General features: G+C 36.0%; 5 protein-coding genes across 7 annotated transcripts; 3 read left to right on the top strand and 2 right to left on the bottom strand.

The window, feature by feature from the left end:
* Positions 1-2,273: 2,273 nt before the first annotated feature.
* On the bottom strand, positions 2,274-9,672 carry ropn1l (rhophilin associated tail protein 1-like). 2 transcript variants are annotated; one of them, XM_065258239.2, is made up of 6 exons: positions 9,535-9,672; positions 8,583-8,715; positions 8,321-8,444; positions 7,939-8,100; positions 5,675-5,850; positions 2,274-2,447 (listed from the first exon to the last, which is right to left on the bottom strand). In XM_065258239.2, exons 2-6 carry the CDS (start codon positions 8,711-8,713, stop codon positions 2,384-2,386), a joined length of 657 nt encoding a protein of 218 aa, XP_065114311.1. In that variant the 5' UTR covers positions 8,714-8,715; positions 9,535-9,672; the 3' UTR covers positions 2,274-2,383. The 2 variants fall into 2 exon arrangements, with proteins under 2 accessions (XP_065114311.1, XP_065114310.1); XM_065258238.2 differs by lacking the exon at positions 9,535-9,672 and adding an exon at positions 8,895-9,040.
* On the top strand, positions 9,125-10,449 carry LOC135740147 (arylamine N-acetyltransferase, pineal gland isozyme NAT-3-like). Its single transcript, XM_065258236.2, has one exon. The coding sequence runs from the start codon at positions 9,407-9,409 to the stop codon at positions 10,247-10,249; it is 843 nt and encodes a 280-aa protein (XP_065114308.1). The 5' UTR covers positions 9,125-9,406; the 3' UTR covers positions 10,250-10,449.
* Positions 10,450-10,475: 26 nt separating this feature from the next.
* Positions 10,476-13,143, top strand: apoob (apolipoprotein O, b). The gene is made up of 9 exons (XM_065258237.1): positions 10,476-10,645; positions 11,173-11,277; positions 11,364-11,483; positions 11,681-11,713; positions 11,817-11,871; positions 11,943-12,038; positions 12,156-12,247; positions 12,688-12,777; positions 12,922-13,143. Exons 1-9 carry the CDS (start codon positions 10,619-10,621, stop codon positions 12,961-12,963), a joined length of 660 nt encoding a protein of 219 aa, XP_065114309.1. The 5' UTR covers positions 10,476-10,618; the 3' UTR covers positions 12,964-13,143.
* Positions 13,144-13,665: 522 nt separating this feature from the next.
* Positions 13,666-15,456, bottom strand: sat1b (spermidine/spermine N1-acetyltransferase 1b). Its single transcript, XM_065258241.2, has 6 exons — positions 15,179-15,456; positions 14,787-14,838; positions 14,631-14,714; positions 14,329-14,430; positions 14,208-14,248; positions 13,666-14,015 (listed from the first exon to the last, which is right to left on the bottom strand). Exons 1-6 carry the CDS (start codon positions 15,242-15,244, stop codon positions 13,845-13,847), a joined length of 516 nt encoding a protein of 171 aa, XP_065114313.1. The 5' UTR covers positions 15,245-15,456; the 3' UTR covers positions 13,666-13,844.
* Positions 15,457-16,123: 667 nt separating this feature from the next.
* Positions 16,124-22,900, top strand: LOC135740144 (acyl-coenzyme A thioesterase 9, mitochondrial-like). Of its 2 annotated transcripts, XM_065258230.2 has the most exons (16): positions 16,124-16,281; positions 16,395-16,483; positions 17,947-17,973; positions 18,526-18,571; positions 18,740-18,910; positions 19,759-19,796; positions 19,897-19,980; positions 20,106-20,209; positions 20,282-20,355; positions 20,445-20,512; positions 20,702-20,813; positions 20,897-20,987; positions 21,157-21,242; positions 21,343-21,430; positions 21,521-21,671; positions 21,766-22,900. In XM_065258230.2, the coding sequence occupies exons 1-16, from the start codon at positions 16,265-16,267 to the stop codon at positions 21,825-21,827; spliced, it is 1,308 nt and encodes a 435-aa protein (XP_065114302.1). In that variant the 5' UTR covers positions 16,124-16,264; the 3' UTR covers positions 21,828-22,900. The 2 variants fall into 2 exon arrangements, with proteins under 2 accessions (XP_065114302.1, XP_065114303.1); XM_065258231.2 differs by lacking the exon at positions 17,947-17,973.
* Positions 22,901-23,830: the final 930 nt, after the last annotated feature.

Here is a 23,830-nt window from a genome sequence, read left to right as displayed (position 1 = left end):
TCTCTCTCTCTCTCTCTCTCTCTCTCTCTCTCTCTCCCTTCCTGTTCTAGTGACCGAATCCTTCAGTGCTCCTAAAATGATTTAATGTTTATCTTTAAAACTGATTTGTGTGAATTCCTCTGTTTAATTTTATTCATAGTTTCTGAGAAATGTTTCTGAGTTTTGTATATCGTCATGGTGGCTCTTTCCCCTCTGCTTGATGACAGTGTTGGGGATGTCCCTGTGCCTCCTGTAGAGAATTTATCAAATTTTCCACACAAAGACCCCTTTAACATTTTCACTTATTAGACTTGTGTCTTTTAAAAACTGTGAACATGTGAAAGTGTCTTTGTTGTTCGTAACCCAGTTAAAATTGTAATTCATATTCTGAATCTAAAATGTTCAGGAAAGTTAAAACTGTATGTCTGACGTCACATATTTGTGACCATGCCTGTGAAAATCCAGCTAAAGTCTGACAAAAAAATGTCATCTAATTTGTCTTATTCTGTTAAAATTATTTACCTAGAATGTAACTTCATCTATTTTTATAAAGTTGCACTCATATGCAGCTACATTCTCACTCAAATCACACATTTTAACAAGCTCAATCTTATTTAACAGTCCTAAAAACCTCATTTTGCTTGGAGTTGTAAGATAAATGCCATAATTGCTGTGAATAATTATTGTGTAGTGTAGCCCTGTACAGCTGAACACCACTTGGGCTCCAATCCCTTTCACTTGCAGCTGTGATACATTCAGTTTATACAATCTGGTTTGCTTGTGTTCAATAGATGCCTGTCTTCGAGGGAAATGCCATTGTTTTTCAAAACAAGTCATCATTTCTTTACTGCCAAAAATGAGTCATTTATCAAACAACTGGCATAACTGTCATTTCACTGCCCGTACAGAGAGAATTTAAGTTTCGTTTGTGTGATGGTAGGAAAGGGATCTCACTTTGAGTCCACTCTCCAGTTATTAAAACTGGAGGCCAAGATTGTCACAGAAGGGACCCAGTTTTATGACATTTTATAAAATACATTAATTTAACATCAATTTTGTGTAACTGAATCCAGTGACTTTTTCGAGGGCGCATGATGCGAAGATTGTTACAACATTTATTTAACCGTCATTTGTGTGGCTCGTCATTTCAAAATATGTGTTTGGCGCATCATGTAAACTTATGTGCATCACGCGTGATGTCAAATACGAGCCTGATGCAGACGCTTCAAAGAGGTTTATGATAAAAGAGACGCTCAGATATTTTGACAAGACACATGATGCACATAATTCACATGTTGGAACGAACAGATATTTTGAAATGATGAGCAACACACGACACCCCGAACACATGTTTAATTCACGCCCCTCGGAAGAGAAGTCGCTACCGCCCTTGATTCAATAAAATAAGGCTACCAACCTACAGCAAAATTTAATCAGTTTTATTTAATTCAAATTGTATGTTTTAGGGTGTTTTATTTTCTTTGGGGGGCCACAGTACACAAGAGGGGGACACACTTCGAAAAAATTTGATAACCACTGATGTAGGCTACTTTGGCTTAGACACTTACATTAGCTTAGCACTCCGGGATGCTGCTTATGTTGATAATTCCCCGGAGAGATGATCGAAAGTAAGGTGAATTCCAAGCTGAGCAAAAGTTAATCGTGGAATCTAATGTACGTTACCTAAAAGCCACTGGTTAATGGTGGCAGAAGACTTTATCAACTGTGGTGATGTTGTGGGTGAATCATGCCACAATATGTTAGATGAAGACTAGAAAGTGAACAGTAAACAGTAAAAACAGTAGTATAGCAACATCCATCTCACTGATGGGACATTGTAATTATTTTTAGGTACCCACGTGTGATTCCAAAATAACCCATTCTTCTAAAAGTAATTAATCAAATAAGGCACTGTTGTTGTCAATTGGTAAGAAAAAAAAAAAAAAAAAACAATTGGACAAGGACAGTAATGCGGTTCAGTTTTTGTCATATACAGTATAGGCTACAGTTGGTGGGTTTTTTTTTTGGTCAGACCTTATGTATGACCAAAAAAAAAACCCACCAACTGTAGCCTATACTGTATAATAGAAGCAAAACACGTGGCCTCACAGAAAGAAGCACAAGAAAACCCCTTTGTTTAGAAAAACCCACACGTGTAGAAAGGAAGTGTGTCACAATCGAAATTGAAAGCAGTTCAAGCTCATCACACAGATCATTCTCAAGCAAGCATGCAAAATACACGTCTCCTATACTTGTGGCTGTCTTTCACTTTTGGTACACCATTCCAGACAAGCTTCGTTTGAGGATTTATTAGGTTTTAATCAGAATATACAGGAAAAGTCACATTAGGCATCAACAAGAAAGTTATGTCAGCATACTGTATGAGAGCCATCTGTCCGGGACTCTAGTTAGTTTTGTTAAAGAGGCCAATAAAATCTGAAGGTAGCACCATTCCTCCTTGTTGTTTTCTAAAAGCAGCAAGAAAAGTCAATTAATTGGCATGAATGTTTCTTTTGAAAGTCCATATACTGTATGTGTGCATGTGCATTTATGTTTTCTTTCTTTGTCTGCGAGTTCACATTGTGTTGATGTTGGGTTGACAGTAAGTGGAAAACACACAGACTTGTAAAGTACCTAAAAGTCTTATCTATGTTAATGCTCTGTTTCAACAGTTTTACGATACAGTTACTGAAATTGAATTTAAAGAAGACCATAGAGCCAATAAAATTTTGTTATGTGGTTTGTAACAGGAAGTAAAGTCTGTGAGGGGTGTATGCTCAAAGTAATTATTAGGAGTGCAGTAGAGTCAAGTTTATAAATGAAATAAATGAAAGTCAATTAGTGACTTTCATTTCAGCATATGAAGGCATAACTTTAAATAACAGTTTTATAAAAGAACATTGTTGTTTCTACATCTAAAATTATGTTACTTTGAACACAGGTGCTGTAAGTATACTGTGGCGTCAACAAGAAAAGCCAGCCTGATCTCACAGGAATTCATATCTATTTTACGAGTTGGCTAATTTGTATGAAGTGAATTGTACAAAAACACATGATTATGATAAAAACACAATACCCCTTAAACCCAACGTCAATGGGGCGAAAGCAACTCATGTAAAACTGTAGTCGTGCAAAGTAATATGATTGCTAAATACGTACATATAACCATGACATTGCATTGGAAAAGAACAGCGCGTGTGTCAACAGTCCTAGATTAAAGCTTTATTTTAGCAAAGTCAATATTGATGACGTTGTTGGCTCCAGCATTTTGTTATTTAACAACCTACTTAACCTTGTGACAAATTTATTTCATGAAATATGTGCCTTCTGAATTAGTTTCAAGTAGTAACAAATAAGAGAAAAACAGAAGGCTTTGTAATTTCACAGGTGTGCATTGTAATAATAACAAGACATGAAAGAACCTAGGTGTCAAAGCATTTAAATTTTAGTCTCTTTATCTCTCTTCATACTAAAAGACAAACAGTAATAAACCAGAAAGAAAATAAGTACTTAGTTTTTACCGTCTGCCTTCATTATTGTTTTAGCCCTTGCAGTAATTGATCAGCTTGATCATACCATTTTGTTTTCATGAGTTATGTAAAATATAAACCATTAGGACATACATGATATGATTACAGGTTTACATTCAATTATGCTATGACTAATTTCATGTCTTACTGTGTTAGCATTGACATCCTTATCTATGCTTTAGGGACACATTTATCGGTTGCACGTTGTTTTATACTATGCTCTCAGAAATAAAGGTACAAAAGCTGTCACTGTGGCAGGACCCTTTTTAATATTAAGTACCTCAAAGGTACCTATTGGTACCAAATGCATACATATCTGGACCAAAATGGTACACTTTGGGACCTTTTTGAAGGGTATCATCTGATTGATAGCTTTTGTACCTTTGTTTCTGAGAGTGTATGTGCCCTAACAGTCTACCTAACCACATGTACTTACCGTGGGTTAGGGTTATGTTCAGAGCTATGTTCAGGACTGTTTTTTATTTGGATTTTTTATTTATAATTCAGTACTGCCCATTAAAGGGATAGTTCGGCCAAAAATGATATTAAACCCATGATTTACTCACCCCCAAGCTGTCCGAGTTGCATGTCCATCGTTTTTCAGACAAACACATTTTCGGATATTTTATAAATGTGTTAGATCTTTCAGTTGATTCAATGTGAAGTCCAAAAAAGTGCGTCCATCCTTCACAAAATAAATCCAAACGGCTCCAGGATGATAAAGAAAGGTCTTCTGAGGGTAATCCGTGCGGTGTTGTTGTAGAAATATCTATATTTAAAACTTTATAAACTAAAATAACAACCTTCCGGTAGCGCCGCCATCTTAGTCGCGTCCGCATTCAGGATGAGAGCTTACGCAGCCTACGGAGGCTACTCTGCTGCTGATCTGTGCCCCCGCCCTCCGAATTTGTCATACGTCACTAAGAAGTGCGTACACTACACTGTAAAAAAATTCCGTAGAAATTGCAGCTGGGTTGCCGGTAATTTACCGTAGATTTAAATTTATGTTTTTTACTGGCAACATTTTGTTCAAAGTTAAATGAACATTAAACATTTACAAGTCTTTGTCTTTACAGAGTAAAACTAAAAAAACAGCATCAAGCAAAACATTCTGGGAAACAAAATCTTAAGCAAAAAACAGAAAAAAATTGATGATGATTTTTGGTTCCCAGAATGCTTTGCATGAGGCTGTTATTTTATAGTTTTATTCTGTAAAGATAAAGACTTGTTAATATTTAAAATTTATTAAACTTTGAACAAACTCTTGCCAGTAAATAACATAAATTTAAATCTACGGTAAATTACCGGCAACCCAGCTGCAATAACATTGTAATTTCTACGGAATTTTTTTACAGTGTACGCTAATACTCTCTCCTGAATACAGAGGAGTCTAAGATGGCGGCGCTACCGGAAGGTAGTTATTTACGTTAATAAAGTTTTAAATATGGATATTTCTACAACAACACTGCCCGGATTACCCTCAGAAGACCTTTGTTTATCATCCTGGAGCCGTTTGGATTTATTTTGTGAAGGATGGACGCACTTTTTTTGGACTTGAAGGTCGTGGACCCCGTTACTTCACATTTAATTAACTGAAAGATCTAAAACATTTTCTAAAATATCTGAAAATGTGTTTGTCTGAAAAACAACAGCTTGGGGGTGAGTAAATCATGGGTTTAATGTCATTTTTGGCCGAACTATCCCTTTAAAGCCCCAAAAGTTGACTTTTACATTTTTAGGCACATTTGGGATATTCCATCTGAGAATTTTGCACAAATGCTATTAAATACTACGATTACGCGTCTGGCCCGAACTTTACTTCCGGTTTCTGTTTGTTTAATGGTCTGACTAGTTGCTGAAAATGAACTCTTAAACAAATACCTCGTCAAAAATAACAAATGTTTTGGTTTCCTATGTAATCTGTGTGTTGTTTATTTTGCTTGTTATATAAATAAACTATGTTAAAAGTACTTTGTTGTTATTTACTCTTAGAGGAGTTTACCGGAAGTTACGTGTTGACCACGAAAGCCACTGGTTTATGTTGTTCCTGCTGAAACCGTCTAGTTTATAGTACAGTAATTATAATTGCATATAACAACAAAATGATATGGTATGTCCATATTTAGATATAAAATGAATGTATATGTGTGTGTATGTTCACTCACGCATTTTCCTGTAGAATGAACAAGAAGCTTTCTATCCTTTCTTCAGGAATTTCTCCATCCAGATGGGCCAGGTACGTGTACAAACTCTCAAATGTGTTGAATGGAATCTGGGCTTCAGCAGTCTCAGGATCCTCTGTCAGTATATCGCATGCATGTTTCAAAGCACTCGTGATGGTCTGTGGGAACAGCAGTACACAAGGTCCTACAAAATGTTCTTCACATTAGTTCACCAAAATGTTCTTCGATTTTTAAGGATCTTTAAGGAACCATGCAGCTAAAATAAATCTTCTATGGCATTGTGTAGCAGATTTATTTTGAGTTGAGTGTAGTGTGGGTTTTCTTTCATAGCTTACACTTTCTCCACACCATTTAGTTTCACACGGATTATGATTATCACACTATCTTTCTGTTTCATTAGTCCTTGTTCAACTTTTGAAAGATAAAACAATGAAAACACATGCAATGCAATGCTGCCATCAAGGGTCAGTCAGTGGAATTTCCTCAGCCTTCTTTAAAAATAATGGTTGGAAGTAGCAACATACAATGGGTTCCCAAACTCCGGTGTCCTGCAGAGTTTAGCCCTGCACAATAACTTTAAAGGTGCCAAAGAATGCATTGAGATAATTTGATAAATTGTTCTTTGATATTTACATAGAAGGTATGTAACTTAGAAATATCTCAAAAATACGCCATAAACTGTCTGCATCAGATGCAGAAAAGCTTATCCATGCTTTTATGACCTCTAGGATGTATGCACGCAAATCAGTTAAACAAGCTACAGCTGGTTCAAAACTCCGCCGCAAGAGTGCTTACTCTATCTTAAAAGTATGACCACATTAGTCCAATTCTGGCATCTTTACACTGGCTACCAGTTAAATATCGCATACAATTTAAAATATTACTAATCACCTACAAAGCCTTAAATGGCCTAGCGCCCTCGTATATTAAAGAACTACTATCAGAATACAATCCACCACGTAAACTGCGATCACAAATTCTGGTCACTTAATTATCCCTAGAATATCAAAAGTGTCTAAAGGTGGTAGATCCTTTTCCTACTTGGCCCCTAAGCTCTGGAATGATTTACCAAATAATGTTCGAGTATCAGACACAGTCGAGAAATTTAAATCTAAACTTAAGACATTCTTCTTTAACAAAGCAATCACATAAAATGTCCAGTAAATTTACTTTTCACGCAGTAGTTATTTTGTCTAGAACAAAGCACTCACATACCTCATATGGGTAATATACTATTGCCGCAATAGTTAGCCTGTTTGGAACCGAGCTGACTTAAACCACTATAATGTATGACACTTGCATTACATGCGAACGGCCCCTATGCTAATAGAACTCTGTTTTTGTCTCCCTGTCTCGTCCTCAACCCCGAGGACAATCAGACAAACAGACCCAGTTCCTGTTGCTGTGAAGGTCATCGCACCACTGATCTACTGGCTGTCCTTCAACGTGATGCCCACCCGATGCGCGACCAACGACCACCGGCTGAACCAGTTTAATCCGCTTACCCGCTTCCTATCCCTACCGTGTCTATATATATAAATATATATTCATTTCTCCCAAGGGTTTTTGTCCTTCTAGGAGTTTTTCCCACCAGGTTTCTCCTAGGGGGTTTTTTCGTCCCAGGGAGAGTCAACTTAGCACTTTTCTGTATACGTTACATTATTAATACGCTCGCTTGTACGGTTCAACCTTAGCCGCTATATTCTACTTCTTAATGGGGAAGTTTCATGTACACAAAATGAAATGGTCTGGTGGTAAACCCAATTTCTTCCATTTTATCAACGAATTTAAGCAATATTGTAATGTTGTACACAAATGTAAAAATAAAAAAGCTTTAAGGGCTTCTAATAGTATCTGCAAATTTGATATAGACAAGTAATCTGCACCACTTATGGGGGGGGGGTTGTTTGTTTGTTTTCTCTGGCTATCTTTATTTTATTGTTTTATTTTGGATTATATTAATCATTTACATATGTACACTGACAACATTTATGTACAATACATTGTTGTAACTCTCTTGTTGTTATATATGTATGTATATACATATATGTTCATGTTTTCCAGCTGTCTTTTGCGGCACAAGATTTACTTACAAATGAGGAAACAAACGCATTTGAAGCTCACAATATGTCATTACCATGTATAGAGCTCTTATTATTAATCTATGCCTAGGTAAAAAAAAAATTTATTCTATGGCACCTTTAATGTAGTGTTTCATTTAGCACTGGACAATGATGGCTACTCACCCCACCCAAAGCGCTGCATCCCAAGGCAAAAAACTGCATCCAATTGATATTTTCACTGAAATTACCCAGGGCAAGGATGGTGTCAAGCTGTTCAATAGGTAAGCACAGGCCTTTCCACTTTATAAGAAGCTCCTCTTTTGTAATGATTTCTTTGGATGCCAACTACAACAATGAGAAATGTCATGAAAAACTCTTAGAGTACAGCAGATGCAAAATGCCTATGTGACTTTTTTAACTACTACTGATGTATTCACATAATGTTGGCTTTAAAAAATTATCAAATCCTTTTACTCGAGTGAATTAACTCAAAAATGTGTTTTAGGGTCAAAATGACCTAAAGGACCAGGTCACATCATGTATTCATCAGTGCAGTGGATCATACCTGTTGATGAAGTGTCTTCAGAAGATTTGGCGTAAGCCCTGTGTCTGTTTTCTGTGTTGCCACAGGCATTTCCAGTCTCTGCTTAACTGGGAGAGCCTCACCTTTTGACATCGCTAAGAAATAGCTGAACAAGAAAGAGTTTAATTGTTGCTATTGTTATATTGTGTTATATATAAGGCATGCATATGTGTGCAAGATGGTATACTTGTAGAGAAAGTAGCTCTCAATAAATGAATGAAAAAAATGAAAGTAGCACACTTACTCAGCTGCCCACTGCAGAACATCATGTGGCTGTGTCCTAATAGCAGCTTTAGTGAACTGCTTTAAAATATTAGGCAGATCAGGAGGGATGTTGATCTGCTGGGCACAGTACATTGTTTCAGGAGGAGGCATCACTTAGGTTAAATGACAACAAGGATGCGTAATCACAAAAAGAAAGAAAAAAACGATGTTAGTTTAGGCAATCAAAATACAATTCGGTAAATCTATTACGGGTAAGCGTCATCACACAGCACTGCAGACTTGTACTCAACGTCAACTAAATATCACACAATAAGCATATAACATGACTTACCACTTTAAAGTTATTTTATATTTCAGAAGTATAATTTAATATATTATTTAATATTAAGAAAAACGTTCTAGGCACTAAATTTATTTGTTATCTATCGAGAAAAAGGCGACTTGCATGTTTTTCATAGCAACGGAGTGTTGGTAGATACTGCCTAGAAAGCGGAGAGATCTTCGAAATCTTATTGGTCGACGCCAACACAGGGGGCGTTGCCTAAAAGCTGTGTTTACAGAAGCATGCAGAAGCTAGATAAGTTATTATGAATCCATTAATTTATGATGCACGTTCACTATTTTTTCACTACATACATGTTTAAAACCAGCTAAAACTTTGCCGTTATGATAAAATTATTACGAATGGTGTCATGATGAGAAAGGATCGTAAACGCGACCGTTGAACTTCCGAGGACGAAGTACAAGACTGGGAAAGCGAAACTAGTCCTTGAAAGGTTGCAATTTCCGCCCTTTCTTTTCGTTTTGAGGGTTCACATTAGAGGTTTCTTGGTAAAACTAACGATGGATGTTCAAAAGTATTTGGCACGCATCGGCTGTTCGGGTCCATGCCCTCCTACATTGGACACGTTGCGGTACGTTCACCTCAATCACGTACTTACAGTTCCCTTTGAAAACCTCACTATTCATACCGGTGGCCGAGTCAGGCTTGAACTGCCACTTCTTTACGAAAAAATCGTATCCATGCGCCGTGGAGGATTCTGCTTTGAGAACAATGGACTCTTTTCTTGGCTGCTATCTAAGTTGGGCTTTGACGTGACCATTTTGTCCGCACAGGTGAGGAATCGCTTCACAGGTGTTTATGGACCTCCCTTTGACCATTTCCTCATGATGGTAAAGCTGGATGGGCACAGATGGCTCTGTGATGTGGGGTTTGGTTCAGGTTTCCAGCTCCCCCTGTCTCTCGAGACAGATAGTGCCCAGGTGCAGAGCCATGGAGTGTATCGTCTTAGATCTCAGGGAAATTTTATTTTCATGGAAATGAACTCTGACACTGAGCCAGAAGGCAGTTATTGTTGGAGGGAACTGTACAAATTCACGCTGGAGCCCCGTGAAAGAGATGATTTCAAACCCATGTGTGACTACCATCAGACGTCTGCTAGTTCACTTTTCTTCTGCAAGTCTCTCTGTTCACTCATTCTGCCCAGTGGAAGAATCACAATCATGGGCCGCAAATTGATCGTCACCAGCCTGCCCACAAAGGACGAACAATACACTACGAAAACCACGGAAGATCTTTCAGATGAAGAAATCACAGAGATATTAAGAGAGAAGTTTGGAATTGTTCTTCAGTCTCCGCTGACTCCAAAAGATGTTGAGATCGTGCCACCACCACCTATTTATTAACTGCTATATATGTCTCTGATTCTTCACAAGTTGTGATTTCAATAGATGAATAACGAAATGAGACATTTAAATCTGAAATACCTGACTTATAAATTATTTGGACTCTAGTCCTGATAAATGTCATTATAATCATATTGATAGTTTTATGTAGATAAAAAACTATTAAATTGGTTGTTGATTTTATACCGCATATGTGGTTTTATGATATGGCAAAATAAATAAATATATTTTAAAACCCCGTGTGTTCTTTTAATAATATTTAGTACATATATTATTTGTAATATGGTTCATATCGTTTAAAAAACGCGTTTCGAATTAGAAGACGTTTGTCCGCTTAGTCTTGCCGTAACAGCTCCGCTCTCTAGAAACATGTCAAATCTTGGAAAAATAGGAAAGGTGAGTTTATCCGTTTTAATTAAATGATACCAGATATATCTACAGAAATTATTAAAATAAATATGCAGTGCAATGAAGCTGATATTATACATTAAATGAATTATATTTGGGATGCTCTGCAGCTTAGCGTACTGAGGAGCAGTGACCAAGTTAAGATAACGTTAACTGTAAAAGCTTTCGGTTTTACAACATTTACATTTTTTACTGCGTTTAATACATATGTAGTGATCCAATATTGAAGCATTCTGCGATTTTGCCATTTTGTCAGTGCTTGCTTGGAATTACTAGTAATTACTAGCATCATAAACAATATCATTATTTCACTTATAAGCAGGATAGGTATGTTTTGTGTTAGAATTTTCTTGATATTTGCGCTCTTTTATACTATTTTTCTTTTAAACATGAGTATAAGCATATTCATTTTTAAATGTACAATGTAAATGCATAATATGTAACATTCTCTCTCTTTCTCTCAGTTTATGATTTTAGTAAGTTCTGTGTTTTTTTCTGTGCCATTCTTTTCTCAGTTGGTGCTGCCTGTGGCAGTGCCTGGAGCCCTTGGTCTGGTGTCAGCTACAGTTTATGCTGAAAGCGAGGCCAAACAAAATACCACCACCCTGATGACTGATGAGGTACTTCCTGTACTGGACAGTTGTGTTGGATGGTAGCATGATTTACATTGGCTTGACAGGCTTTTGCAATATCTCTTTGTATCCAGCTGTCACTCTACACCACACCTGAGTCTAAGATGAGGTATGAGGAGTCTGAGGTTGGCCATATTGAGGAGGGTGTGGCATCCCTGAGGAAAACTACAAAGCCCTATGTGTCATGGTGTCGGGTATAGTCACTTTTTTTTGGCTGATAGACTGAAATTGTTCAGAGATGTCATTCAAAAAGTAAAGTGAGCTTGACTCATGTATGTACAGAAATTGTAGGGATATATTTTAAAACACAAATCAGACGAACATAACAAAAAGATACATCTTTGTATCCATATGACATTAGTTTACCAGTTAATTTAATCTCACCCTCTAGGAAAAGACACAATATGCTGTGGACAAAGTACAGGCAAGTTATTTTGTTCACATAATGCTTATTATTTATAATTGTGAGGAATTTTAATCAAATACATTGTGTACATTTCATAAATTTGTCTCTCTTTCAATCGTAGTCTTACTACAAGACTGTTGAGCCTGGTTTAAATACATCACAAAATATTGTAAATGGTAAGGAGACAAACGCATACATATATTTTTGTATTCTTGTGGTTATATGAACAATTATCTCTTGTTCTCAGATATATATGAGTTTTTGAACGACCCTCCATCAAAGTTCTACCCCAGTGTAGGCGTTATAGGTTTCTCTGGAATTCTGGGACTGTTCCTAGCAAAAGGTTTGGTTTTTGATCATATAATAAATATCTGGAATTGACTGATTATACAAATACCTCACTTTAACATCTGTTCTATGTTGTATTGTTGTTGTTATAATTATGACTTGTTTTCAATAGGTAACACAGTAAGAAGGCTGATCTTCCCTACAGGTCTGATGGCGCTGAGTGCTTCCATGTTTTACCCACAACATGCTGCATCTGTTGCCAGGGCAAGTTTATGGTTCTTTATGGTTGGATAGATAGAACCTAAATCTTGGCAGGTCTTCATGACAGACAGATTTCATTTTTTAATATACACCTAGTTCACTGAACTGTATCCAGTGTATTAATAACATTTTCCCAGAGGAAATTCAGCCTGTGAACTGTGTGTTCAGATAGTCAGTTTTCCTTCCTCTTTTCTTCCTGTGTGGCCGCCCATAAGTGTAAAACTCCAAAGTGGATATTTTGAGAATTTTTCCAAAAAACTCAGTCAATTAAATGTTTTAAGAGACTACTCCCTGTGTTAGAAAACTTTAAACTATATAAACAGTAATGCAGCTTCACCTATTAATGTTATAGAAATTATTCAAATAAGAACAAGTTTACAGATATGTGGAATTTATTGCAATGACTTTTTTTCAATTTGTGTGTTTTTATTTGTTGTAAATAGTTTACTAAAGACTACATACATACCTGCGGTTCAGAAGGGCGAGTTGCTTTGGAGGAACTACTTGGGAGGAAGTCTTCATCAAAGGATAAGGTAAATAATCTATCAGTCATAGTTTTGTAATTTCTTTCTCACTCCTGAGAGCGTCTACAATACAGTTAAAAGTGAAACCTGATTATTTTGTTACAGTAATCTACATTATTTTTGTTTTTTAACCCTACCATTCATTCTGTACAGGTTGTGAAGTCACAGAAAACAGAGAACCAAAAAACAAGTTGAGACAATGTACAAGGAAATGCTTTGTACCTGGATTCAGTTCTCTTGTCAATGCACTTATCTGTTCAATGACATTTATTACAGCACTGCGCTAAGCATCTCTACCGTCACTTTAATATCTATTTAGGTTGTACCATGTGTTCTGTGTACATTTACTTACAGTATTAAATGTTGTATACGATACTCATTGCAATAATAATGACTTGGACCAACCTGAAAAAATTTTACTTGGCATTATGTGAAATTGTAGCGTTAAATGAGATCATTGGTCTAAAAGATGGCTTTGGTTTTGATTTCAAGAGTTTTTCTAGAGATTTCCAATAATGGCAAACAAAGATCAAATTTCAAACTTACGTAAGTTGTTATATTTATTACAACCTTTAGGATTATATAGCACTGATAAGAGTCTTTCCTGTGTAACATGAACTTGGTTTAGTTTTGGACATGAACAAAGGGCACTCTGCAAAGTAAAGCACCCTCCAGGACACATATACTACATGCGTGTTTACAGTTAAGTGCCGATCATATGGTTAACTTTAGTAAGTAATGAAACCAGTCTCTTCCTCTCATGACTTTCAGGTATGAACTGGGAGGAGGGGCTGATGTGTATTTTTTTTACTTTTTTAATATATAAAAAATGAATACAAGTGACTACTTAATAAAGCTATAAATGATAAGAATTAAATAAAACAGGAATAACAGAAGTATCAATATTTGCCTTTTAATCATGAAGACTAGCTGCTACATATCAAATAAAAATAAGTGGTTACTTCTTATTTAAAGGATTAATGCCCACAGACTACAATATTTAGGTTATTAAAATATATTTCAACTGAGAATGGGTGTCCCAAGTCACTCCTAGATCACTGGATCATCAGGCCAGCTCACTCTTCAGCAGACATTTTCAAGAGATTCTCCTTATCAATCCTGAAAAGTCGCCAGCCCTCCTGCAGCGAGAGGTCAGAAGCCCCGCGTCGCTTGTAAAAGTCGATGGATGCCTTGTTCGATTCAGCCACAATGAAATGCATGCAGCTGCATCTATTCTTCACAGCTGTCTATAAGAAAAACACACCCGTTTACACATTTAATGCATAGAACTGTACAGCTGTAGACGTTGCTGGATAACATAAACACTATTTTGTATTTTTTGTATGTACACAATGACACATTGTTGACACAGCCTGTGTATGATGCATAGATTAGTGTCTGTAATTAGAGCTGTAATAATGCATAACGTTGTAACTTACATCACTGAGGGTTTTCAAGATTTCAGACCCAATTCCGAAACCTGTGTAAAATTTAAAACTAGTCAAGGATAATCCTACTGTTTGTCTTATAATAAGAGATATATTGCACACAAGCTCATACCTCTGTACTCATTCATCACATAAAAATCTTCAAGGTATAGCAACTTGCCAATCCAAGGGTCGTATGTGAAGTAGTACATGGCAAATCCAATCACAGAATAACCTGCATGTTAAAACTGATGATTCCTTACAGAATTTACTACTTGAAACATTATAGTACTGCTTGAATGTGCTGTTTAAAGGCATGCAAGGATTTAACAAAAGGTAATTGAGCTTTTCAAAAGGTATATACAACTGACGAAAAGGTTTATGTCAATAAATAAGTAAATATATTGTGGTGTTACATATATATATATATTTTACCTTCGACTTTCTTATGCTCAGCTGGCACCTCTGCAACCACGCAGTGGTAGAACGGGTGGTCTCCAAAACCGTCCTCGAGCAGCTCTAAATACAAATCCCCGTTATTGTAAAGTGTCTAATAAATTAACAGAACTCACATTTGACGTGTCATCTTACCTTTCTCTGTTAGTATGACTTGATCTTCCATTTCCTCATACTTAGCAAGTTCCTACAGGAAAAAAAAGTTAAGAAAAGATGCTGCTTGAACGATGACCACTGACTTGATAAAATGGAGTAAGTTCTGGGTGGGCCCATGGGTTGTTTTCATGCATGCTAACAGTCATCAGTGTTATGTTTGAGTACTTTATCTGTGTTTTTTTTTTTAAGTTATTGAACAATAAATACATAGCATAATATGTGTAATCACTTTTAGTAAAATTATTTTGTGCAGCATCCAAAACGTTAAGACAAATTGATCATTTTTGAAGTTTCAACAGCATACTGTGACACTCGCAGGGATGCACATATATATATATGCATTTGAGGCAGGCAGTTCGACAAGTGTATACCTTTATGAGTCGCAATATGTCAGGCACGTCTTTAGGCTCCGCTTTACGCAAATTAAACTTGGCCATTTTCTTCTCTTACTCTTTTTCCCTTTTCTCACAAGTCCTCTATATGTGAAGTGAAGCAAAAGGTGTTTCTTCATTCGCGTCCCAGAATATTACCCTCCGCTGTCAGGCTGGGATTCTTCTATAACAGACTCGCATGCAGCAGCTAAACCGGCTGTTTTCACTTGGCTCTACTAAATGTCCTTTGTTTATCAACTCGGTCATATACTGACCGCTGGGGGTGGGGTTTATTTACCATAATAACAGGTTTCTTAGATTTCTGACCAATAGTGTTTTTCGGTTTGTGCCACGTCATGACGCTACCGTTATTGTGTGGGAGTACCAAGTCATACTGGTTTAAAAACGGTAGATGTCGCTTCTTGTGATATTATGTTACATTGTAATGAAATTCATCCATAATAATAGAGAGATTGTGCAGACGAAAAGACAACTTTTTAGACATGGAATATTAAACTTAACTTTAAAGATTATAAATTATAAAGTTTTTTTTTATTTGGTGATCATCATTACTTATTTGGGGAGATGCTGAAACCTCTATAAGATATAAAACGTTTTACTTTATTTAGCATATCCTGTTGCTCCAAGGGTTAAGGAGACAGAAATAAAATATTTTTTCGACGGAGATCACCAGGTTAATCCTTTTGGCTTTTGTTATTATATATTTGACCCACTTGATTATAGCTTTCATTGTAACGTTACTTTTACATTTAGACTCTTTTTGATATTTTCTATGTGAATTTTTAAATCCAAAATAGAAGAAATAACAAATTCTCAAATGTTTTTGTCTTGTTCACAATGAGCAATACAAAAATTACGGTAGAGCTTGGACCGCGGTGGTAAGGCTCTTTACGCATGCGCATTTATAACAGTTAGTACGGTAATTTGGCCTACGTCTCAGGAAGTGAATTCAGAGATTCTGCAAGGGGAGAGAGCTGTCAACTGCTACATTTGACTCTCTGTTTTGTTGTTTAAGTAAAGAAAATCCCTTTTGTTATTGTCCAAAGTGGTCATCAAAGTTATAGGATGATGTTTTCTCCGCGGTGAGTGTTACCTTTGTTTTTTTCCTCACAGCACGTGTGTCATTCAACAACAGCCTGGACTCACTTTGGCATTTAAATAGTAACATAATGTTAATTTTCTCCTTTCTTTATAGGGTCCTGAAATCTGCATCGTCCTTGATGTGCAGGGGTTTTTCAGTGGGTCAGATGTCCAGACAAGGGAAGGCTCCTGACATGTCTGAAGGTAATAAATCCATTACCAATCAATAACACGTTAATGCTCAGACTCAGAGCCACTGTCAGTTTGCTTGCGTCCTTATTTACCTTGACATACAGTACTGTGCAAAAGTCATCCTTTTAGTGTATCACAAAGAAATATACTTTTTAGTATATTGTATATATACTTTTTAGTATACATCCTGCAACAGACTCCCACAGACCCCTGATACCATCATTGAGTCAGTCTGGGATTGCCTGTAGACACAGAAGTTGTTCATCAAAAAAAATATTCTCACCTTAACATCTGTGCAAAGGCGAATTGATGATATTTTAAAGTCAGAAGTTGCTCACAAAGTGCTCACCAAATAGAATGAAATACTTTTTGCCTATAATACTTGCACATTACTGTATATGTTGTAAATGAAGCTTGCACTTTTTTGTGCAGAAACAGTTATGCATTATATATCATTACCATTCTTTTGTCTCAAGATGCACACTAGTATTGTTTTTTGTAAGATTTGTTTGTCAAAACTACTTAAATGTCCTAAAATAATTAGGATTAATCTAAATCCTGTCCAGGAAACCGCCCCATGAAACAGAAGTAGTGATATATGGCTTAAATCAAAGAATTTAACTTAAAGTGGTGAATTTATTTACTTAAAGGGACAGTTCACTCAAAAATGAAAATTCTGTCATAATTTTCTCACTTTCATGTTGTTACAAACCTGTATACATTTCTTTGTTCTGATGAACACGAAGGAAGATATTTTAAGAAATGTTTGTAACCAAAGCATTCCTGGACCCCATTCACTTCCATAGTATTATTTTTTCCTACTATGGAAGTGAATGGGGTCCACGAACGGTTTGATTACAAACATTTCTTAAAATATCTTCCTTCGTGTTCATTAGAACAAAGAAATGTATGCGGGTTTGTAACAACATGAGAGTGAGTAAATGAGGACAGAATTTTCATTTTTGGGTGAACTGTCCCTTTAAGGGAAATGTATGCTTTTTTGTTAAGTGAAATGCATTGTAATGAAACATTGTAATTAGTGCTGGGCAAAGATTAATTGCAATTAATTGCATACAAAATAAAAGTGCAGTTTTGCATAATATATGTGTCTGTGCTGTGTGTAATAATTATGTATATTTAAACACAGACACAAACATATATAGATTTCAGAACATTTTTATTTATATATCCATTTTTGTAGTTTAAATATAATATATAAAAATATAAATAAATCTATATACACATGTAAATGTTTCTTAAATACATACATGAATGTTTGTGTATTTATATATACATAATAATAACACACAGCACACACTCATATCTTATGCAAAAAATCACTTTTATTTTGTATGCGATTAGTCTTTGCCCAGCACTAATTGTAATACTTGTAATCATTTGAAAAATGCAGAAATTTTCAATTAAGGACATAGTAATCACTGTGCCAAGTCATGACCCAATTTATGTCTCCACAGGAAATGCACATTTGCTTGTGAGCAATGGTAATGGAAGAAAATAAAATTCTTTTGTCTAGTTTTCTTTTCAGTTCTGTCTGGATCCTCATATTACCTCTTGATGGTTATTCTTAGACTCTGCAAATGGCTTAACACAGTGTTTCCCAACCCTGTTCCCGGAGGCACTACAACATGACACATTTTCCAACTCTTCCTATTTAAACACAACCAAATCCACTCATCAGCTCATTATTAGAGACTCCAGGATGGGAAAAATGATGTGGGAGACATCCAAAACTGTTGGTGTGCCTTCAGGAACAGGGTCGGGAAGCGCACCCTGTCCTGCTGTTATCATATCATATTTGTGCATGTAGCTCATCTGTTGTTATATAATTTTTTAAATACCTATACTCTTTGTCCAGCCTATTTCTGCAGTCTGCTATTCATTTTTGTTCATAGCCATTCCTGCTTATTTGAACTGTGTCTCCATATAATTCCTTGCTAAGCTTCTCTATACTAAGCAACACCACTGTCCTATGCATATGTGGTGTCTCAGTATATGTTGTCAAGCTTAATTTTGCTCCTCCGTATTTTTTACAGTTCGCAACAGGCTGAGGGAGATTGTTGGAGCATCTACCAATTGGAAGTATGTTACTGTAAAAGTATTATTTGTCATTAATTTGTCAATAGCACTCCTTACCTAATGTTACTTTTATACTATAGTGTTTTCGCAGAATAGATAATTAAGTGATAATGTTTGATTTTGCATAACTTTGGTACAATCAATACAGTTATGTATTTTCTAACTGTACAGAGATCATCAGCAAGCTTTGGCTGAGCGTGCATCACTAAGTCAGTATCTTGCTCAGAGTCAGGAGGAGCTTCCCGCAAAGACAATGAAGGACAGTGAAATTGAGGCTCACCTACCTCTAGGTACCCGGCCTGAATTAAGAGAGAAGTACCTCAACTTTCACAACAGTGTCAGGTGCTGGACTTTTCATTTGCATTGTTATTATATAGTCCTTACAGGGTTCCCACGGGCCCTTGATATCCTTGAAAGTTTGTGAATCTGGGGGAAAAAAATTCAAGGCCCTGGGAAGTTTTTGAAAATATACATATATAGATACAGGTCATTAAAAATGCTTGAATCTATTTTATGCAAGAAGTTTTCAGGAAACAAATCCATATTATTCCCTTTGTAGTGTAGGATAATATCTAAAAAATTCTTTATGCGAATGTTGATTCATACCAAAATGCTTTTTTGCGTAGTTGTGTTTGACGCATAAAAACATCTCTGGTTACGTATGTAACTGTTGTTCCCTGAGATGGGAACGAGGTGCTGCGTCTCCCTTGCCATTCTTCCTGCGTCCCTGTAACACCATCTTTGACAATATTTCAGATAGAGATATACTTCCTGGCTTCCGTGTCACCCTGTCTTTGTCGCTGAGCCTTACCATTGGTTGAATTTGATATACACATTCAGGCGCACTTACCCCTGGAGGTGTCTCCAAAGTGTCACCGCAGTGACGCAGCGCGAGTTCCCTCGAAAGGGAATTGTAACAATGTATCTTAAAAGGTAACACAATGTAACCTTGCTCTCACTTGAAATGTGTCCCCACATTTAGTCCTTGAATTTGAGGGTATTGGACCTTGGAAAGTCCTTGAAAGGTCCTTGAATTTGAAGTTAACTAAGGTGTGGGAACCCTGTCCTTATTACCTGTCCGTTACCAAGTGTGTGCCATTTTGATACATCAATACATGAAAACAACTATGTTTTCTAGCCTGCATTATGATTCCCATAGTTCATCTTTTATGCTGATGGATTTTTCATAGGTTTGGCCGGATTTTGGAAGACCTGGACAGTTTAGCAGGTACTAAATGCAATACCTAGAAGTTGCTGTAAACACATTAACAAAGAGTATTTGTATTTCCCTTATGTAAGCTTGTAATAATTTATTTTTTTCTCTTTAGTGCTAATTTGTTACTCACACACATGGGATAAAGAGCTGAAGAAGTCTCCACTGTCTATTGTCACCGCCCTAGTGGACAAGATTGGTATTTCTTTATACCACTTTATTATTCCGAACTTTATAATTACTAATCCTCAATTTTATTTTAAATATATTGGATAGAAGCATTAATTTCAGTGAAGATGCCTTCATTATTTTAAAATCGTGCAGATATGAGAAAACACATAATCTACCCAGACTGTGACATCAAGTTCAAAGGTCACGTGACATGGGTTGGCAAAACCTCAATAGAAGCTAAAATGCGCATGTCTCAGGTATTATTTCTCAGTCTTTTAATAAAACATTGCTTTGTGATGTCATTAAGCTAAAATGACCTATTTTCCTAGTACCACGATGGCGCATACAGCGATGTATTAGATGCCACGTTTGTAATGGTTGCCAGAGATCCAGAAAACAAAAGGTATCTCTGAGTGTTGATAAGTACTGTATATCCATAGTTCATGTGTTATATCTGTTAGCTGATGCATAGGTTTTCGATTGTTTGTCCAGGGCAGCTTTCATCAACCCTCTTAAACCAGAGGGGCCAGAGGAAGAGGCCATTTTTCAACAGGGGGAGAGTAAGCATGAGTTTGGATGTATACATTAGACAATGTTTTTAAGTTCTTGAATTGCATTTTCTATTACAACCAATTATAGTCTTTTAAATATATATTACAGTTGTTTTTCTTTTTAGACTGATCTGTTTGATCATACAATATCATGTTCCTAAATAGAATACATTTTTTTCCCATATTTTCATTAATAAGTTAACAAGGCGAGGCGGGTGGAGCTGAGCACAGCCTCGCTTCTTAAAGTGGCTCCCACAGCTGAGGAGCGAACCCTCGTTCACAACCTCTTCCTTAACACTTTGGACACCAGGTAAGATTTATGTAACTAAACGGGTATACGTTTTGTAATTTCTTTATTTTTATAGCCTTTTAATGTTCATTCTCTTCACACAGAACTGTGAGTTTTCGGAGTCGGATTTTACCGCCCAATTCAGTATGGATGGAAGATGCCAAAATGAAAGGATTGGAGATTTGCCATCCACAGGCGAGGATTGACAATTAATAAATCCATAAAGAAATAAAACATTAATTATCTACTTCAAAAGTAGTTTAGTCTCTCACGATTCACATTTGCAATGTCTATTCTCAGCCACAATTAGCTTTTGCATAATGTTATTATGATTTATGACACATCCTTTTTTTGCATCATACAGGAAAGAAACATTTTTAATCGGATATTTGGTGGTTTTCTGATGAGAAAAGCTTATGAACTGGGTTGGGCCAATGCCTGTGCATTTGCGTAAGATTTTTTGATATTTATGACTTTATCTTCTATTGAATACTTCCTGTGCAGAAGGCATTGATTTTATCATCTATATGGGTGCACTTCTATCTTTCAGTGGCTGCAGACCATCCCTGGTTGCTGTAGATGACATTGTTTTTCGGAAACCAGTGGAAATAGGTTCCTTGCTATTGCTTTCCTCTCAGGTTAATAACTTTGGCTTTCTAAGCACTTTAAACATTGGCACTAACACTATATTCAGACGGAGGTACAGTAATTGTGGTCATGTGCTGTAGGTTTGTTACACAGAAGGGACGCACATTCAAGTCAGGGTTCACACAGAGGTACTCGACCCTTTGACCCGGCAACATAGCACCACCAACGTGTTTCACTTCACTTTACGTGTTGAGAAGGACGTCCCAGCTGTTGTACCACAGAGCTATGGAGGTCAGAAATTTAATTTAATTTATAGACATTTTACTATTGTCGCATAAAATAAGGATGTTTGAAATCTTAACTCCAAACATTTGGTTATCTGTAGAATCTATGCTTTACCTGGATGGAAAGAGGCATTTTGATGAGACCGTAAAGAACCAAAGCTGAGCATTCTGGGATGTATGTTCCTGCCAAAGCCCCAGCAACGGCTATCACTAAAGTTATATGAGTGTGTGTATCATATATGAGGATACTGTTTTATTTGAACAGTTTGTTCGTTTTATTTTCATATAGTGGTTTACCAATGTTTTTTTTTTTATGGCCGATGGCGATACCGATTTTGAGAAAGCAGTGTTGCTATTAGGCGATATGAGGCTTTATATAACGCACATGTAATTGCAGTAAATGAGGGACAAATAGAAAATTGGTGAAATGGCTATTGCATTTTTTTTAAAGAATAAGCCCTTTTTAAGTACTGGTATTTAAAAAAAATAATATTTACAAGACATATGTAATGTTTGAACAAACATCTGGTATAAATATGAATAATGATTTGTCATTTTACTGTCTGTCAGACTTTGGTTTTACATCTTTTCACAATTTTAAGGAACAAAAAGATGTATTGGGCGATTGAAATGATTAATCAGCTAATGCCAATAATTACAAAAATAATCCAAAATATCAACCTATATATCTGCCACTGCAATATATCTCTCTATCACTATTTTCATAACATGTTACATTGCCTTCTGCAGTTATCTATTCTATGCACTTATATAGCGGTTTTATTGCAATTTTACAGTTTACAGTGGGAGAGACACTTTAGGAGAAGAATGTTGTTTTTGGGTTTGTTAAAAGGTTAAGGTTAATGTATAGGATAGGGTAAATTTTTCCCACCTGTTGTGGGTAGTGATACTACAAATTAATAAAAATATTATAAGTAGTCAACTTGGGGTTTAACACCAGGCTTTATGCAGACACTGTGCAGTCTTCAACGGGCAACAAAAAATCTGATTTTGTGCTTTATTGATTTGGGACTTTATGGATAACCTTAACTTACCTTAAAATGAACTGTATGAGGTTAACATTTTGAATGTACAGATTGACATGATCTGTGTCTGTTTCCATTTTTTCACTACCTGTGCCAGAATAACAAAAACCTGACCAATGAATTTATGTCTTTTAAATGTTTTTGTGCACAAAATGTATTTATCAGCATAAATAAATGTTTTTTTTTTATATAGACCTATATATAACTTTTTTAATACTTTGCCTTTGCAGATATATGTTGTTTAATTCTTGGTCATTTCATAGAGCACACCAAAAATAAATGTGTTTATCCACATATCAATTGGCTGGCTAAACATAATTAATCAAATAATTAAATAATTAAAAATATGTCCTTTATGTAAAGGGAGGTGCTGTTGTGGAAATGGGTCCATGATACAATGTGTCATATAGAAAACCTTTGAATACGCGAACATATCCATCCAACTTTCCAAGGATGCCCTGAAAGAATTAACCCGTTTAATCCCGTGTTTTTTTTCTTCTTTCTGAAAGCTCTAAAAGTGTTGATGTTGGCTCTGGGCAAGAAATTAAACTTTTAAATGAAAAAATAGATTGTCTTGATTAAAATGTATCAATGTCATGTGACTAGGGTGAAAGGTCACATGACCAGATCAGTTTACTTCCTGCTTGCACATCTAGAAGAAGATATCTACCTCAGACTACTACAAAAAGAAGTAAAACATCTTAATTAACAAATAGAACTATCAATTTTGTAGGTGGGGTCACTTACAGATATATTTTGAGAATTTTTTTAACGGTCACAATTGTGACCGGTAGTATAACACACTTTTTCTAATGTAAATATGTCTAATTGAATTTCAATGAAGTCCGGCTATGATGTTTCCCACCGGTCACTTTTGTGACCGAGTATAAAACCTAATATTTCACTAACTTAACCAACATAAAATCAAAGAAGGCATAAAGTTTGTGTGTTAGGGAGGTCTAAGGAGTAAATTGCATGTATTCAAATTCCAAGAAAAAATTTGGGATTAAACGGGTTAAGGGAAGATTTATCACTCATTTTAATTGTCTGCAATCCGTAACTTTTACCTCTATCGCCATCTCCTGTGTGAAACATAAAATTACCTGAGGAGTTGGTTGTG

This window comes from Paramisgurnus dabryanus, chromosome 22 (assembly GCF_030506205.2).
Source record: "Paramisgurnus dabryanus chromosome 22, PD_genome_1.1, whole genome shotgun sequence".
NCBI classification, from domain to species: Eukaryota; Metazoa; Chordata; class Actinopteri; order Cypriniformes; family Cobitidae; genus Paramisgurnus; species Paramisgurnus dabryanus.
This window is presented reverse-complemented; position numbering and strand designations above follow the sequence as displayed.